Below are 15,059 nucleotides of genomic sequence, written 5' to 3'. Positions count from 1 at the left end.
GCTTCACTGCAATCGACAAATTCTGCTCCCTGGGTGCCTTTTGTGACGGTCCAAGAAGCATCTGAGGTTCCTCCGACTGAAACGAGCCTTGGAGGAACGGCTGCATCTCACCTGAAGACCCTCCCTCCCCACCCGTCTCCAAGCCCTTGGGAAAATCAAACGGCCGTAGCAGATGGCCTGAAAGCCACGTCTGGCTTCCTAATACCTTTGATCCTGTCCCTCTCCAGCAATTCAAAGACGACTTTGAGGTTTCTCAGCTCTATGACTGCAATTGGATCGTGGTGAACTGCTCAACACCAGCCAGCTATTTCCACGTCCTCCGAAGGCAGATATTGTTGCCCTTCAGGAAACCGGTAAGTCGTGAAATGGTTGCGTTTGTCATTTATGCATCGCCTGTAATAGCCCTGGCACTTAGCACTTAGACTTATATACCGCTACACAGTGCTTTAAAGCCCTCTCTAAGGGATGTTTACAGAGTCAGCCTCTTGCCCCCAACAATCTAGCTCCTCATTTTACCCACTTTGGAAGGATGGAAGGCTGAGTCAACCTTGAGCCGGTCAGGATAGAACTGCTGAACTGCTGGCAGCCAGCAGTCAGCAGAATTAACTGCTCTACTGCACCCTAACCACTGCACCACCACTGCACCACGGTTGCATGCAAATTACTGATTGCAAGAGGCTGCATGAGAGAAGGCCAGACGGATATCCCAGAAGTGACCTAAAGAATGGAAACAATGAGGACATTATACAAGTAGTCCTCAATTTACAACAGTCCGTTTAGTGACCGTTCAAAGTTACAACGGCACTGAAAAAGTCACTGATGACCATTTTTTCACACTTATGACCGTTGCACGTGACCCTTGGTCACGTGCTCAAAATTCAGATGCTTGGGAACTGACTCATATTTATGACGCTTGCAGTGTCTTGTAGTCACACGATCCCCTTTTGCGACGTTCTGACATGCAAAGTCAGTGGGGAAAACCAGATTCACTTAACAATCGTGTCACTAACTTAACAACTGCCGGGATTCCCTTTAAAAAACCTGGCAAGAAAAGTCATAAAATGGGGCAAAACTCATTTAACAAATGTCTCACTTAGCAACAGAAATGTTGGGCTCAGTTGTGGTCTTCTTATCTGGAAGTTATTTTTCTGCCCATTTTGAATATTGATATTTATCTGTACATTCGGATCTGGCTGCTTTCCCACCTTTTCCAGTTGATCCAGACTATACGAATGGGTCAGTGATTCCGAGGGGTGAAAACTGCATGATTCCATTCTCAGAGATATTTTTCTGTTCTGCCTCAGAGCCTGGAGTTTTCTGATGTCATTCTGGTAAATTACAGCTTCCACATATTTTGGCGGAAACAGTTTTGAAATTTCCGTAAAACCTTGGGTTATTTCATTTTCATTTTTCATTTTCTTTCTTGTGGTGATGTCTTTGATTCACGAAATGCACTTTGGGAGGTTGCTTTGAGCTATCTTTAAAAATAATAGAGTCGACTGGAGTTGCAGAACCTTAGTTAAGAGCAGGACCCAATTAATCTTAACTGATTAGTAGAGGGACCTTTTCAGTAGGCTATTTCTGTTAGGGTCTCACCCAGGACTTCACTGATGATTTGGTTGTAAACAATTCAGCCTTTGATTCAATGCTTGTTTGAATATACTGGAAACTATGTACTGACTCTGGTGACAAACTCACATTTTAATGATTTTACAGCTAATTATCTTCACCCCTAAGTCATTGCTGAGACATCCTGAAGCAAAATCCAGTTTTGATGAAATGGTGCCAGGTAGATTTGCGTGTTTTGGAAACGTTTTGCTTGCTGTGACTTGCTCAGGGGAGACAATCGGAACTTCTAACTGTTCAGGGTTTTGGGCTGACCCTGCAGGATTTCCTGTCCCCTGCTCAAATCTGGTGCATCTGCAGCCACCGGCAGAGCAGGGAGAGGAAAACAGCGACCCACCCAGATGCCTGAAGGTAGAGCTCAGTTTTGCTGAAGCTGCTGGGAGGAACGAGAGTGGAATCCTGCCTGTATTCACTTGGGAGTCGGGTCTCCTTCAATACGTCCTCTCTGACTGGACCATCCTATCCTGCCACGACCCATTAGCTAAGAGGGAAATCCTGTACCTCCTCTGAATGCCCCTTGGTCAGTGTTCTGGCTTATGTTGGATTTGGGGCTATGAAAAACAAAAGGTGATCTCATGTATGTCCGTAGGGTTAAACATATATATGAGTATGTCTGTAAGATTAAACAAACATACATACAAGCAAGCTTATAGGTGTGTTTAATCTTATACACGTACATACAGGTGGGAAATTTAAGATCTGTGGACTTCAACTCTCAGAATTCCCCATTCTGGCTTATGTTGGCTTTTGGTCCATAAAAAATAAAAGGTGATCTCATGTACGTGTGTAAGATTAAATGAACATATCAGTATGTGCATAAAATTAAACAAACATACATCTAAGCAAGCTTACATGTATGCTTAATCTTACACACATACTTGCAGGTGAGAAATTTAAGATGTGTGGAATTCAACTCTCAGAATTCCCTAACCACTAAAAATACTGGTCAAGAAGGCCCATGCATATGGGCCGTGATCTCATAGAAACTGATTCCTGGGAATCTGGACCAGCAGGATCTAACTTCATCCCCATACTAGCCTGATCCTCTGGGAAGGGTGCAGCTTCCTGCATTGTCCATTCCAGAGGTGGTATTCACTTACTTTTGCTACTGCTTTGCAAATGTGAGAGTGTGCTTGCTTCGCTCACACATGCCAGCTCTGCGCACGTGCAGAGCATCGAAAACGGGACATGATGACATCCGGGCGGGTGGGCAGAGCCTCCCACAGCTGCCGCTACAGCTTCGCCCGAACCAGATAGAACCGGCTGAATACCACCACTGGTGGATCCGGCCCATGGGGTGCTTAGATCTGCCCCGTGGGACTAACCCGTGGTGCCTCTGCCAGTGAATACGGAGCTCCATTTGCTGGCAGAGGGCTGCAGGAGGCTGTTGCAGCTGAAAACGGAACTGGAGACAATGGATCCCCCAGCCCCGTCTGGGTCACCACAGGTACCCCTGACACCAGTGATGTCGAGCTGGTCATGCCCACCCCAGCTGCGCCCACCCGGCCCCTGAGGTCAAACACAACCCTCATGAAATTGAGTTTGACATCTCTAGAACATCTCTGCAGAAAATCATGAATGTGGAATCAGAAGAATAAGAAATAACTATTATTCCTCTTATTCTACTAATCACATTAATGATTCATCTTTGGGTTTTATAGTCCAACCTTGTGTGTTCTTCCTAGGTACCAAGTTTAAGCGTGTGATTGCAGAAGAAGGAGTTGCCGCTGAAACCCCCCGGGAGGTGAATCGGGTGATTTTCTGTACTGGGAAGGTATATTATGATCTTGTTAAAGAAAGGAAAAATCAAGATCTGGAAAAAGCAGTGGCTATCATCAGATTGGAGCAGGTAAAACTTGTGCTGTAGAAACTCTAGAACATTTGTTTTAGAAACAATTTTACATTTATGTGGTAATTAGAGTCAAACTTTGAGTCTTTGATTAGTCAGACTCTAAACTGGTGGGTTTTTTTTAGGAGTCCTTGGTGCTCTCTGAGCTTGGTTGTTTTTTTGTAGGTAACATCATCAATGCTACCTAGTTTGGATCATGAAATGTCTGCAAGAAAACAACCAAGCTCAAAGAGCACTACGGATCCCACAGTCCTCCTCCTCCTCCTCTTCCTCTTTCCAGCACTGATGATGTTACCTAGTTGGGTCATGAAACATTTGCAAGAAAACAACCAAGTTCAGAGAGCACCAAGGACCCCTCATTCCAACCCTGAGCTACAAATGTTCTCCTTTATTTGGGGTGTTTTTTTTTTTTTTTTGCAGGAAAAATATCAGGAAAAAAAAAAGGATAGTAGTATTCTGTATATAGATTCCATCAGGTAATATTTTAATCTTGGCATCCGTTGTCACAATCAGAAGAGCTTTTATTTCAGTGCACTATTCTGTACTGAAATAAAAGCTGTTCTGATTGTGACAGTGGATGCCAAGGTTAAAATAGTATCTGATGGAACCTAGTTTATCATGTAAATTACAAAGCCATCTTTCCTCCACAAAGTTTTAATAATATTATTGATCATTTGCATCTTAATTGTGACTCTGCTTGTCACTGTGATATTTCACTCCATTTCTTTCATTTGCAAGTTAAAAGCCCTGGTGTCTCCAATGGACGTTTGAATGAAAATGTTTTTCTTCTGCTTTATTTTGGTTTCATGATATTAGCCAGTAATACATGGCACAGTAAAGGGTCCAAATATTCTCATATTTATTTCCCTTAAAGTATTGCATCCTGTAGAATTTTTTTTAAGTAATTGAGATGGGGTTTTGAATTGATGTGCCTATGAATTCTCCTTGGCCTAAAGATAATCGTTGGAATTCTTCTGGCAAATGTATGCATAGTTCATGAACCAAGAACTATGTACTGTTTTTTAAATTATTATTATTTTGATATTTATCAGATGAGCCATTCAAATTTCATTCCATTAGGGAGCATTGGTAATGAAAACAAATGATACCAGTCATCTTCCTCTTAGAATACTGAGACCCCAAGTAGCTTAATTTTGGTGATGTAATTTCATAATAGTGAAATTTAAGAAATATATACCAAATGAAAGTAGCTGCAAATATATGCACTGATGCAAAACCCACAAGAAAAAGCTGTACTTCAGCTATATAAAAGTAGCAAAACTGCTAACTGTAACCCCACAGTTGACTAATCTGATACTGTTTGTGTAGGGGAAAAAAGTATTATTTCTCCTTGGATTAAGATGCAGGATCATTTCTTTACTCATCATTTGGAGTGCAAGGAGCCTTCTTCAAGTGATCCTGCCTATTCTGTTTTGCATGTGGGCTGCTGTCAGGCACGAAGAATCAAATGTTAAGTTCTAGTTAAGCTGATTTATTGCTCAAGCCTATAGACAAGACTCTAGTCAACTAGCGTTCAACACTAAATTGACACTAGATAAGAGTCAACAGAATTCAAGAGACCTAGACCATTTATAGGAATGGAATGACTCTAGGCTGATGACTCTCTTGACTCTGCCCCCAGACTCTGCCTGCTCTTCTCCCACAACTACCAAGTTTTTAAACAAAAATCATCGCCAACATTCCTATTTTAATTTATATTTTCATGCATGCTCTCACACTTACCATCCTAACAGGTGGAAGCTTGGAAAGATATAACGAATAACTGCACCATAATCCTCACATCTGTGCAAGACATGCAGACTGTTTGGTTCGCTTTGATTCATAGATCGAATAAAACCTTTAAGGCTCCTTGTTTGTGTGCATGGGAGACCCCGTTAGGGAAGCATTTGGGGAATAAGATGTACAGCTGCAGAACGTGACATCTTTATATTTCAGAGGGTCCTTTGATGTTTTCCCTCTAGATCTCACCATTTCCTTTTGATTTGCTAAAAGAGGAAATCGAGAAATATGCTAAAGCCGAACTTGTCTGGTGCCAAGAAGAGCACAAGAACATAGGCTACTATGACTATGTCAAGCCTCGTTTCCGGACCATCGTCAACCATACTCGACCTATATGGTAACAGTGCTTGCATTGGATATCAGTGATCACCTGAAAATCATTTAGCGCCAGGCGGTAAGCCTGGAATTTGCAGTGCATGGAGCATGTCCAGCCAGTAAATTGCATTTCTTCTAAGATGGATTGGTGGACCCCTATGGAGTCTAAATAGACCACATGGGGGAATCTGCTTGGAGCACTGATCTACAGTAGAGATCTGAAATCTTTTTGGAAAATAGAGTGAAGAAATTTGGAAGACCACTTTAGTCATAGAGCTGGGTAAATGTTGGCTGAACTTCTAGTTGCCCATGTAAGATGTGGATGCTGTAGCAGACAGCTATTCAGCCTTGCTAGTTATCTCCTGTATAATCAGCCGTCCATCAGAAATTATAGCGTTAGTAGGTATTATTATATCCACACCTACTTCAGAGAAATCTCTAATTTATTTCCTCTTGTATCTTAAGGTATGTTGGTCGGGACCCAGCGGCTGCTCCGGCCACAGGTAATAAAAACACTCATCTCGTCTCGCTCCGAAGATTTTTGGATACAGCCTTCAATCTGGAGGCCTTTGAAGGGAAGACATTTTGAGCCTTGGCCTGGGTTCCCTTGCTACATTATCTAGAATGTATGTATTTATGGAAGGAAGGCCATCACCATAAAAAGGGAATGAAAGCTAGTTGAGGGTTTCGGTTTTTAGGCAGGGAAGTAGTCAGCTCCTTCAAAAGCTTGTCAAATTAGCTGTATGTATGCTGTAAATGTTAGAAGTAATTTATGATTCCGTTAATTTGGCTTTAAGAATTACAGCACGGCTACCTCTTAGCGGAGAGACAGCCAAGTAGCCCAAGTCTTGTGCTTTAAGACTGGAGCAGTAGTTGCCAACGTTTCTAGTGATCTCTCCTTCTTTGTTAACTTCCTGTAGATATAAACAGGATATAGATTCTGTTTTAGGTACCTAGATTACTCCTTAGGATTGTGCTGAGAGAAAACCATGCACTCATCAGAATCCACAAAATCGGCAAAGGTTGTAAACGAAAAAGATGCAGAGATAAGACAGATACAGTATACTAAAAATACGATTGCGAATAGCTCTGACGTACTATATCGCTACTTCATCTTGCAACGTAGCTGGGAATTTTCAATTAAAAAGGGCCAAGAAAGTTATGTTGCCCTGTATATTGTAAAATGTAACTGCGGTGGTAATCATAAGAATAATAAAACAGGATTCATCAGAAATATTCTGCCAGTATTTGACTCTGTGGCATCAAGTTGGTGTTGACTCTTCGCAACCACATAGAAAGCTGAAATATGGCAAAACATTTAGAGTTTTTCTTTAAGAAGTATCTCAAAGGGAATGCCCGAATGCAATGTAAATAACAGGGAGTCTATATATTTCACAAGAAAGATCATCTCAGTGGATCTTGAAATATTTTCTGTCTTCCTTTCAGTAGTAAATGCTCTTGTAGCTGGGAACTGAGCAAAATTAACATAGAGATAGAAATGTGAAAGCCTGGCTTTCTGCTGTTGTTGTTTGTGGGTCAGACCATTCTGCTTTAAAAATAAACAATATCCAAGACGTGACAAGTAAATAATAACATGTAAGGTCTGGTTTATTTGTGGTTTTATGACAGTCTCATCTTTACCGATTAATCCTAGCATCTTGCTCACCAAAATTTGACCTCCATCATCGTTGTTGTTGTTGTTGTTGTTGTTGTTGTTATAATTTATCATTATTCCATCTATAGTTTGATTTTATTCGAAGTCTTTGCAGTTTAATCCTGGGAGAATTGCAAGACAGAGAACATCTTTTGAACAAACTTAGTTTTGTTTTTTATACCAACATAACTACACTGAAGTTAATAGGTTTGCCAGGTGTTACTTTTCTGAACCTTCAGGCCATTTTAAAGAAAACCTATGAATTAGTAGAAAATTAGTAGAAAGCATCCTGTGTTTGTGTTTTATTTTTAAAAAGTTTCCGAATTCTTCGTGATTCCTGTGATACTCAGCATCCTGAAGGAGAAATATCAACATTTTCTCAGTTGTCGACTCACAATCTTTTAAACAGCATCTCAAATGTCATCTTTCTAGGCAGTCTAGGAGCCCATTAATGTGCTTTTGGTAATTATGCACAGATTTCTTTTACCCAGTCATACAGGCACACAAATTAATTTATGTTTTTATTCTGTGCATAAATGGAACTATGGTTCAGTTCTCTGTATCATTTGTTGGTCTTCCTTCTAAAATGAGACTAAAGCTGGGCCCCCTGATAGAAATTCAGGGAAGAGACCGGATGGGTTTCTTCAAGGGTGAGTCCTTGCACCACAAATGACCCTGTCTTGTGCCTGGATAAACTTTCAAGCGAGAAAAGTCAAACATTGCACCGGACTAGAGTAATTGAAGACTCTTCCTTGGGAGAGAGAGATACTGATCCTGTATAGCCCCAAAGGTGCTGAAGGCAACTGGACTTGCTGGATTCAGAAATGAAGAAGCTCCTTCGATGAGAAGCGAAATGTTTTCAAAGGAAAAAAATCCCAAGAAAGTCCATTTGCATTCTGGGAAAAAGCACCTTTGGGATAACCTGGATATTTAAGAAGCTCCATAGATCATGAATAGCTTCACATTAGCAGCACAGAAACATGCTGGAGATTCTTGGTGATCCTATTCCACACAGAAAAGGAAAACCTTCTTCATAAACTCTGCTAATTCAATAGAAATGGACAGGATATGAGTAGATTGTTGTTGTTTTTTATTTTAAAACGAACTTTATTAAATTATCAAACAATTATAAAAACAATTAAAACCATAATAAGATAGTCATATACATAGATCATATCATATATTGGACATTTCATTTCTATTCTTTTACATATCTATATATATTCTTCTTCTCTACACATTATATATTTCATAACCTAGTCCCATATTCATTCTCCTGATGGTGAAGTCATTGTTGGTATTTATATGAAATAAGTATGGAAATACACTCTCAATTATCAGTTCTTAGTTTAAAATTCACTATTAAAGAAAGGTATGAGTAGATTGTTATTAATACAAAGCATACCTTACAGTATTGGCAAAGTCCTAGTAGTAATGCAAGACGCTCGGTCAAATTCATGGCTAATGACAGCTAATGACATGTCATGGTAGGAGATAAAACAAGTGATTTTATTGTCATATTCAGGAGAGATTGTTATGTGGAATATAGTACTGGAAGTCTTCCTTCCTATAGTTAAATGTTATACTATATGAATCTCTGCTACCTAGAATACAATTGTTTTGGATTGATATGAGAAACTGGTGACTTCGAATCTTTCAAGTACTTGAGGGAGCGGGATGCAATCGTCTTATTTTATTTATGTGTTATTGAATTTATTTGCCACCCATCTCGTAGCAAACAGCTCTCTCTATACTCTCTATTCAGAGGAATGGAGTAGAAAGGTGGTTCTCGGGAGGCTTCAACACAGGACTAAGGAATGCAATGCAGCTTGGATCATCCCTCTCCCCCTGTGGTCACGGGGATGGTTCAAGAAGGTGAGGAACACTTCAAAAGATCAAGATGAGCATAGAAAAGCACAAGGACAAAAAGGCTCTAAAGAATTAGATATAAAACAGAGAAGTGATTTGTGAATTGGAGATAGTACTGTTTTGGCATCAAGGTAGAAAAGGAGCCTTCCTTCGTGAGAAATGAGCTTTTAAAAAAAACAAAACACAACAAAACTTCAGTAGGCTTTTAAGACTGCCTCTCGAGCTTCTTGGCAAAGAGGGTCCAACTTTCCATCTCCTCCTGAGAGCAAGAGAGCAAGAAGGGGTGGTAATTAATAGATCAAAATTCATAGCACATCAATGGATCTTGATTTGTTGCATTTCTTAGCCATGAGTACATGGAGCGAACCTCTGAGATACTTGAGCCCGTGTCGATGCCATTGGCACTTACCAAAATCTAAATCATTAATGTTGCACTGGAAGACGGTCTCTCCATTCACGATCAGCTGCACATCATTCCAATCGGGAATTTGCTCGAGAACAATTTGATGCCCATCTTCTTTTAACACAGCTGCAGAAAAAGTAGAGCAGGCAGAAAACAGGGTTCGTTCCCAAAGCTGTTGACATCCACAGTACACGAAGGGCCTCACAATATTTAATCACAAGATTAATAAGAATAACAATGATGATAGAGACCTGCAAACAGAAGCAGAACAACTGCGGCCAAAGAAAGCAAAGGCAGCACCCAGAGTCATAGGGGCCTTGGGCGCAATCCCAATAACATCTGGAGCACCACTGGAACACCTTCATCGGCATTGACAAATTCACCATCAGTCAGTTGAAAAGGCAGCTTGACTCAAAATAGCTTCCATCCTGCGATGGTACCTCTGGCTCCATCACACAACCACATCTGCCTATCCCGGGTCCTTGGAAGGAGACTCCAGGTGGACAAAGACTCCCAAGCCAGTCTAGACATCTGACTGACTGTGTGACAAAACAACGATAGAGCCTTATTTTTCCGACCCTGGGCCAACTCCTTTAAGTCTCCCCCCATTAATTTGCTGTTTCTAAATTAAAGACTCAAGAAAACGTGTCTTCATTGGAGAGTTGTGTGACTCTCAGAAAACCCTCGTTGCTTCCTATCTGAGCTGGAAAAGAGAAAGTCGGCTGGTGGTTTCTCCCATGCCAAGTTAAACAGGCTTTAAATATGTCTGTCTTATTCATAGGTCAGACCTTACAGAGAACTTATGGTTTGTGTACCTGCTTATTTATTTATTTTTCTGCCTAGTCAAATAATTTTAAAAACAGGTTCATGCAACAAAGACAAAACCAAACACAGCAGGGTTGTTTTTTTTTTTTTTTTGGTTTTTTTTTAAAGCAGGCCTTGAGGGTTTTGCCCTGAAATAGACCTTTTTTTTTTTTTTTGCTTTAATTTATATGCCGCCCTTCTCCAGAGACTCAGGGCGGCTTACAATGCGTTAAGCAATAGCCTTCATCCTTTTGTATATTTATACAAAGTCAGCTTATTGCCCCCACAAACTGGGCCCTCAATTTACCTATCTTTGAAAGGATGGAAGGCTGAGTCAACCTTGAGCCTTGGAGAGATTTGAACTTGCAGTAATTGCAGGCAGCAGATGTTAATAACAGTGCATTAGTCCACTGTGCTACCAAGGCTCTTTAGACATTGTCAGGAGTTAACTTGACTTTCTATCCTCAGCCTTCCACCAATATAAGGACTCTTAATTTTTACTCCAGCTATTGTAGATTTCTGTTCCTCTAGCAACTGGGCAAGAAACTGAATTAGAAGGCAAAGTTGCCAACACAATACAGATAAATAAATTGCCGGATATGGTATTTTCCCTTTAATTTTTTGGGATGTGAACATGCAAGTTTTGCTCTTTTGGAGAGGCAGACATAATGTTTTCTTCCTTTGAAGAATTTCACAATTGCGGGAACTTTTATCTGCCGGTGTGGGTCCACTTCAGCCTTTCTCTCCAAGCCAGCTGTGACTTCCCTCTGCCCCCCGAGTCCTCAGGCTGAATTTTAATTTAGCTTCTTGATGAATGACAGGAAGTTCCACCAGCAAGAAGTCCGGTTAATTAGGCTCTTGAAGTTTGGGCTAATGTTTCGCTAGACCAGGAGAGATGCCGAAGATGTTCTTAGTGCTTTCTGGAGAGACTTAATGGGTTTGTGCAATTAGCAGAATGCAGAAAATAAACTCTTCCCCCTGCGCTGCCACTTCTCCCTGACTTGTGACATTTTTCTATTCTGCTTTTCCCAAAATAATAATAATAAGAACATCAAGAAGCAATATATATTGGATTATCTAGAGAGTGCCAGTAGAGATAACACCCACCTCCCCACCCACCCCACTCCGGCATTGATGACAATCTGGTCAAATTATAATGGAAGCCTATTACATTTCCAATGCTATTTGGGATTTGTGAAAAGTCTATTAGGGCTTCTGTGTGAACTAAGGACCAGCAACAAGGCAGTCATCAAAATCCTTTCTAAAAAAATTCGGAATTTATCTATATGGCCCAAATCAAATTGTGGATGTTTTAGCGTCAACCAGAAAGTTCCAGCTAGTCGGTGGTTTAATTTAAAAAATAATCATAAAAATAATTAAATAAAGTCCGAGCAGATATTATGGTATTTGTCTTTGGCTGCCAGTAACAATTTTATATTATACTTTTCAATAAAAGTATAATAAACATTTTGCATTTTGGATTTTAACCCTATTTATGCTGTTAGAATGAATTTGAAGTTCTTGCAAAAATAAAGCCTAAACTTTAAGGCCCATTCCTGATAAGTTCACCATTGGGAAATTTAATGGAAATTTTCTTTAATCAGAAAATTCTCGGTTCTCCAGAGCTCCTTAGATCTGCCAAAAAGTGTGGCTGATCCAATGCTCTCTGAATTGCTTTAAAATCCATGGGATGATTCTTTTCTTGGCTTCCATTTAAAATACTGACTTTATTCCCTGGATGGCAGTTATCCAAGACGCCTTCCTCCTCCTCCTTTGCCCACAACAACAATCCTGTGAGGTAAGTTGGTTGAGAGAGAGTGACTGGCCCAAAGTCACCCAGCTGGCCTCTACGGATAGGGCAGGACTCAAGTGCTCTTGCTTTCTAGCGTGCGTGCGTGTGTGTGTGCGCACACAGACACATATGTATACATACATACATACATGCATACATACATACATACATTGATTTATATATATATATTCCCTGTTAAAATTTCAGGTTGGGCATGACTGGTATTCTTCAATTTCTACATCTGCCCTATAGGCCCCTTTATGTATAAATCAAGCATTCCAAAAACAATCCATAAATTTCCCCAATGTTTTATATAAAAAAGCCAAACCTTGACTTTATAAAGAAGATGAAAAGTCTATAAGATCCCTGGAGCTGAACTTTTATCAGCTCCCTCATTATATTATCTTGTATTTGTATGTAAACCACTGGAAGTTTTTAAGAAGAGACTGGACAACCATTTGTCTGAAAGGGTGTAGGGTTTCCTGCCTAAGCAGGGGGTTGGACTAGAAGATCTCCAAGGTCCCTTCCAGCTCTGTCTATTCTATTCCATTCCTGTCCTGTCCTATCCAATTCCTGTCCCATCCCATCCCATCCCATTGTATTGCTGTTATGGGTTCCTTGGGAATAAAACTAAGCAGATACAAATTGTGTAAAAACTCTGGTTCTTATAAGAAAAGGCATGGATTTTTCCTTATAAGTGAAGTGATGAAAGGGGCAGTAAGTGTTGGCTTTGGCTTTGAGGGGTTATCATATAAAAAGGTGAACAAGATCCACGGTCTTCAGCATAACAGGCAATGTGTTTTCAATGTGCATCAGCAAGAAGGATTAGAAAATGAAGTCGTCTTTGAATCAAGTCAAAAATGATTTAGAACATAGAATCACAGGGCCGAAAGGGACCTCAGAGGTCTTCTAGTCCAACTTCATGGACATGTCATCCACGTAGCTTCCTTGATAATGACATGGAAGCATTTATATCTTCTACATTAATTTCTGGAAAGTTTCCCAGTCTCAGTCTACAATGTGGGTAATTTATGGTGATTCCCCTTCTATGTTTTAACTAGTTTCAACCCTGCTTAGCTTTGTAAGTTCAGCCAAGTAGGTTGAAGTAGGTTGTATGAAAAGAAGTGTTAAAATGAACTTTCCTCTCGTGATCCCATAGAGCACTTGTTTTCTTTGCTAGCAACACCTTTGAGGTTAAACCCACTCACCTAGGACCAACTCTCCTTGAACCCAGCAAACCAGACCCTCTTGAATGCATGTTTGTTTGGGGATTTTCACCTAGGGTGCCCCACGCATTGCTTGACACAGAAGTTTTGTGGAAGATACAAATATATATTTGCATACCTTTGTGTTGATAACAACTGCCATCTCTTCAGTATTAAAAGCATTCACAAAGCACAACAAAATGACATGCAAGATGCTCAGATGGTTTGTAATTCAGAAAGAAAATGACTTTCTTGTTCCCACAGACAGCTAAAGTTGTCAGCTTTTCTGAAATTTTCATCATCTTATCAAACAGAACAGAGAGCAGAAAACAGTATAAAGTCTCCTCCAAAAGTAAGCGAAAACCCCTACCACAGTTGTTTTTCACCAGAAGAGAAAAGAATTCCATGCACATTCCTTTCTTAATTTATTGGGTTTAGTACTTTGTTCAGTTCAAGGGAAAGCATTTATCTCAGTAGGAAAAAAATCGGTTGGAAGAACATAGAACATGACAGAATAACAAGAGTTGGAAGGGATCTTGGAGGTCTTCTAGTCCACTCCCCTGCTTGACCAGGAGACCCTCTACTATTCCAGACAAGTGGCTGTCCAGTCTCTTCTCAAAACCCTCCAGTGATGGAGCAGCCACAACTCTGGGAGGCAATCTATTCCCACCGGTTCATTGTTCTCACTGTCAAGAAATTTCTCCTTAGTTCTAAGTTGGCTCTCTCCTTGGTTAGTTTCCATCCATTTTTTTCCATCCAGTGAAAGAAGCAAGCAAGTAAAGAACTAGAAGTCCTTTAACTTAAGTGAATTTTCATTCACTTATTACAAACAGAAATTGGTGTGGTTAACCAATGCCAGATTAGTGTAGAAGCCAAGATGTTCACCTGAGAATTCACCCATAAGTGCACCATTTTCAGATGTCTATGGAAAAGGTAGATTTATTAGTTGGATGATTTATTCAGCTTGGACTGGGCATTGGGTGAAAAGTGCAGCTAACTCATTAACTTCTGAAGGCCCATAGGAGGTCATCTGTGGTGGGACAGAGCTGAAATCTGTCAGCCCATTTTTGTTCTTTTTGGGGGGGATGGCAGGAATGAAGGATGAAGTTCCAAAAGTACCTCAAACATCACAAAATGGGCAGTTTTGTTACATTTCAGCAGTGGAACTCAAAATGATGATGGAGAACTGTAAATTGAAGGGTGGGGTTGGAGGCCACATGTGACCTGCATCTGCCACCCACAAAGACAGCTTCCATGCAGAACTCTTCCCTCCAGTCACTGAGGTCTTCCAACCTATCAGAACTAATTCTTCCATCCTCCCACCCACCCCGCCCCGCCCCACTATCCTGTCATTACTGATGAAGCTTCTTGGATGAGAAGCGAAACATCTTCAAGGAAAAACAAAGGAAGTCCAAGCAGCTTTGGGACAACCATGACCTGGATGACTGAGAATCTCCATACACCGTTCTTCTCTTAGCAAGAAGCAAGTGGGAGTCACGCACCTTGCATGCCCTCCAGGCGAAAAGTCCTGTGCTCCACCACCCCACAGCTTCGATAAGGCCCATATCTGAGAGTCACCAGAGCATTCTTTGGCATTGCTGGGCCAGCTATAAGAAGACTCCTGAGGAATGAGGAAGCAAACTGAGGGTGGAGCTGAAACACGTCCTTCTTTGCTGCCTAGGAAGCTGTGGTGGCTTTGACATCACCCACAGTAGCCATGGCAAAGCTTGTCGTTTCCTTAG

General features: G+C 40.8%; 2 protein-coding genes across 9 annotated transcripts in view; one reads left to right on the top strand and one right to left on the bottom strand.

Moving 5' to 3' along the window:
- The window catches only part of OGDHL (oxoglutarate dehydrogenase L), an 81,586-nt gene extending 74,762 nt beyond the window's left edge, over window positions 1-6,824 (top strand). For all 7 annotated transcript variants that reach the window (XM_060685524.2, XM_060685521.2, XM_060685523.2 and 4 more), the window contains 5 exons: window positions 228-353; window positions 1,717-1,789; window positions 3,312-3,475; window positions 5,458-5,612; window positions 6,056-6,824. In XM_060685524.2, coding sequence (XP_060541507.2) covers window positions 228-353; window positions 1,717-1,789; window positions 3,312-3,475; window positions 5,458-5,612; window positions 6,056-6,179 — 642 coding nt within the window. In that variant the 3' untranslated portion in view covers window positions 6,180-6,824. The remainder of the gene's footprint in view (window positions 1-227; window positions 354-1,716; window positions 1,790-3,311; window positions 3,476-5,457; window positions 5,613-6,055) is intronic.
- A 356-nt stretch (window positions 6,825-7,180) lies between these two features.
- On the bottom strand, window positions 7,181-14,974 carry C6H10orf53 (chromosome 6 C10orf53 homolog). 2 transcript variants are annotated; one of them, XM_034434760.3, is made up of 3 exons: window positions 14,820-14,974; window positions 9,523-9,642; window positions 7,181-7,366 (listed from the first exon to the last, which is right to left on the bottom strand). In XM_034434760.3, the coding sequence occupies exons 1-3, from the start codon at window positions 14,911-14,913 to the stop codon at window positions 7,341-7,343; spliced, it is 240 nt and encodes a 79-aa protein (XP_034290651.1). In that variant the 5' UTR covers window positions 14,914-14,974; the 3' UTR covers window positions 7,181-7,340. The 2 variants fall into 2 exon arrangements, with proteins under 2 accessions (XP_034290651.1, XP_034290650.1); XM_034434759.2 differs by lacking the exon at window positions 7,181-7,366 and adding an exon at window positions 9,209-9,372.
- Window positions 14,975-15,059: the final 85 nt, after the last annotated feature.

Source organism: Pantherophis guttatus, chromosome 6 (assembly GCF_059756535.1).
Source record: "Pantherophis guttatus breed Tessera chromosome 6, ASM5975653v1, whole genome shotgun sequence".
Classification (NCBI taxonomy): domain Eukaryota; kingdom Metazoa; phylum Chordata; class Lepidosauria; order Squamata; family Colubridae; genus Pantherophis; species Pantherophis guttatus.
This window is presented reverse-complemented; position numbering and strand designations above follow the sequence as displayed.

Excerpts from the sequence above, each read along its gene's own strand:
- C6H10orf53 (XM_034434759.2), bottom strand. The coding sequence starts at position 14,913 with ATGCCAAAGAATGCTCTGGTGACTCTCAGATATGGGCCTTATCGAAGC. Across the intron at positions 9,643-14,819 it reads TCGCCTGGAGGGCATGCAAG|CTGTGTTAAAAGAAGATGGG; the intron begins GTGCGTGACTCC and ends CTTTTTCTGCAG. Across the intron at positions 9,373-9,522 it reads CATTAATGATTTAGATTTTG|GAGGAGATGGAAAGTTGGAC; the intron begins GTAAGTGCCAAT and ends TCTTGCTCTCAG.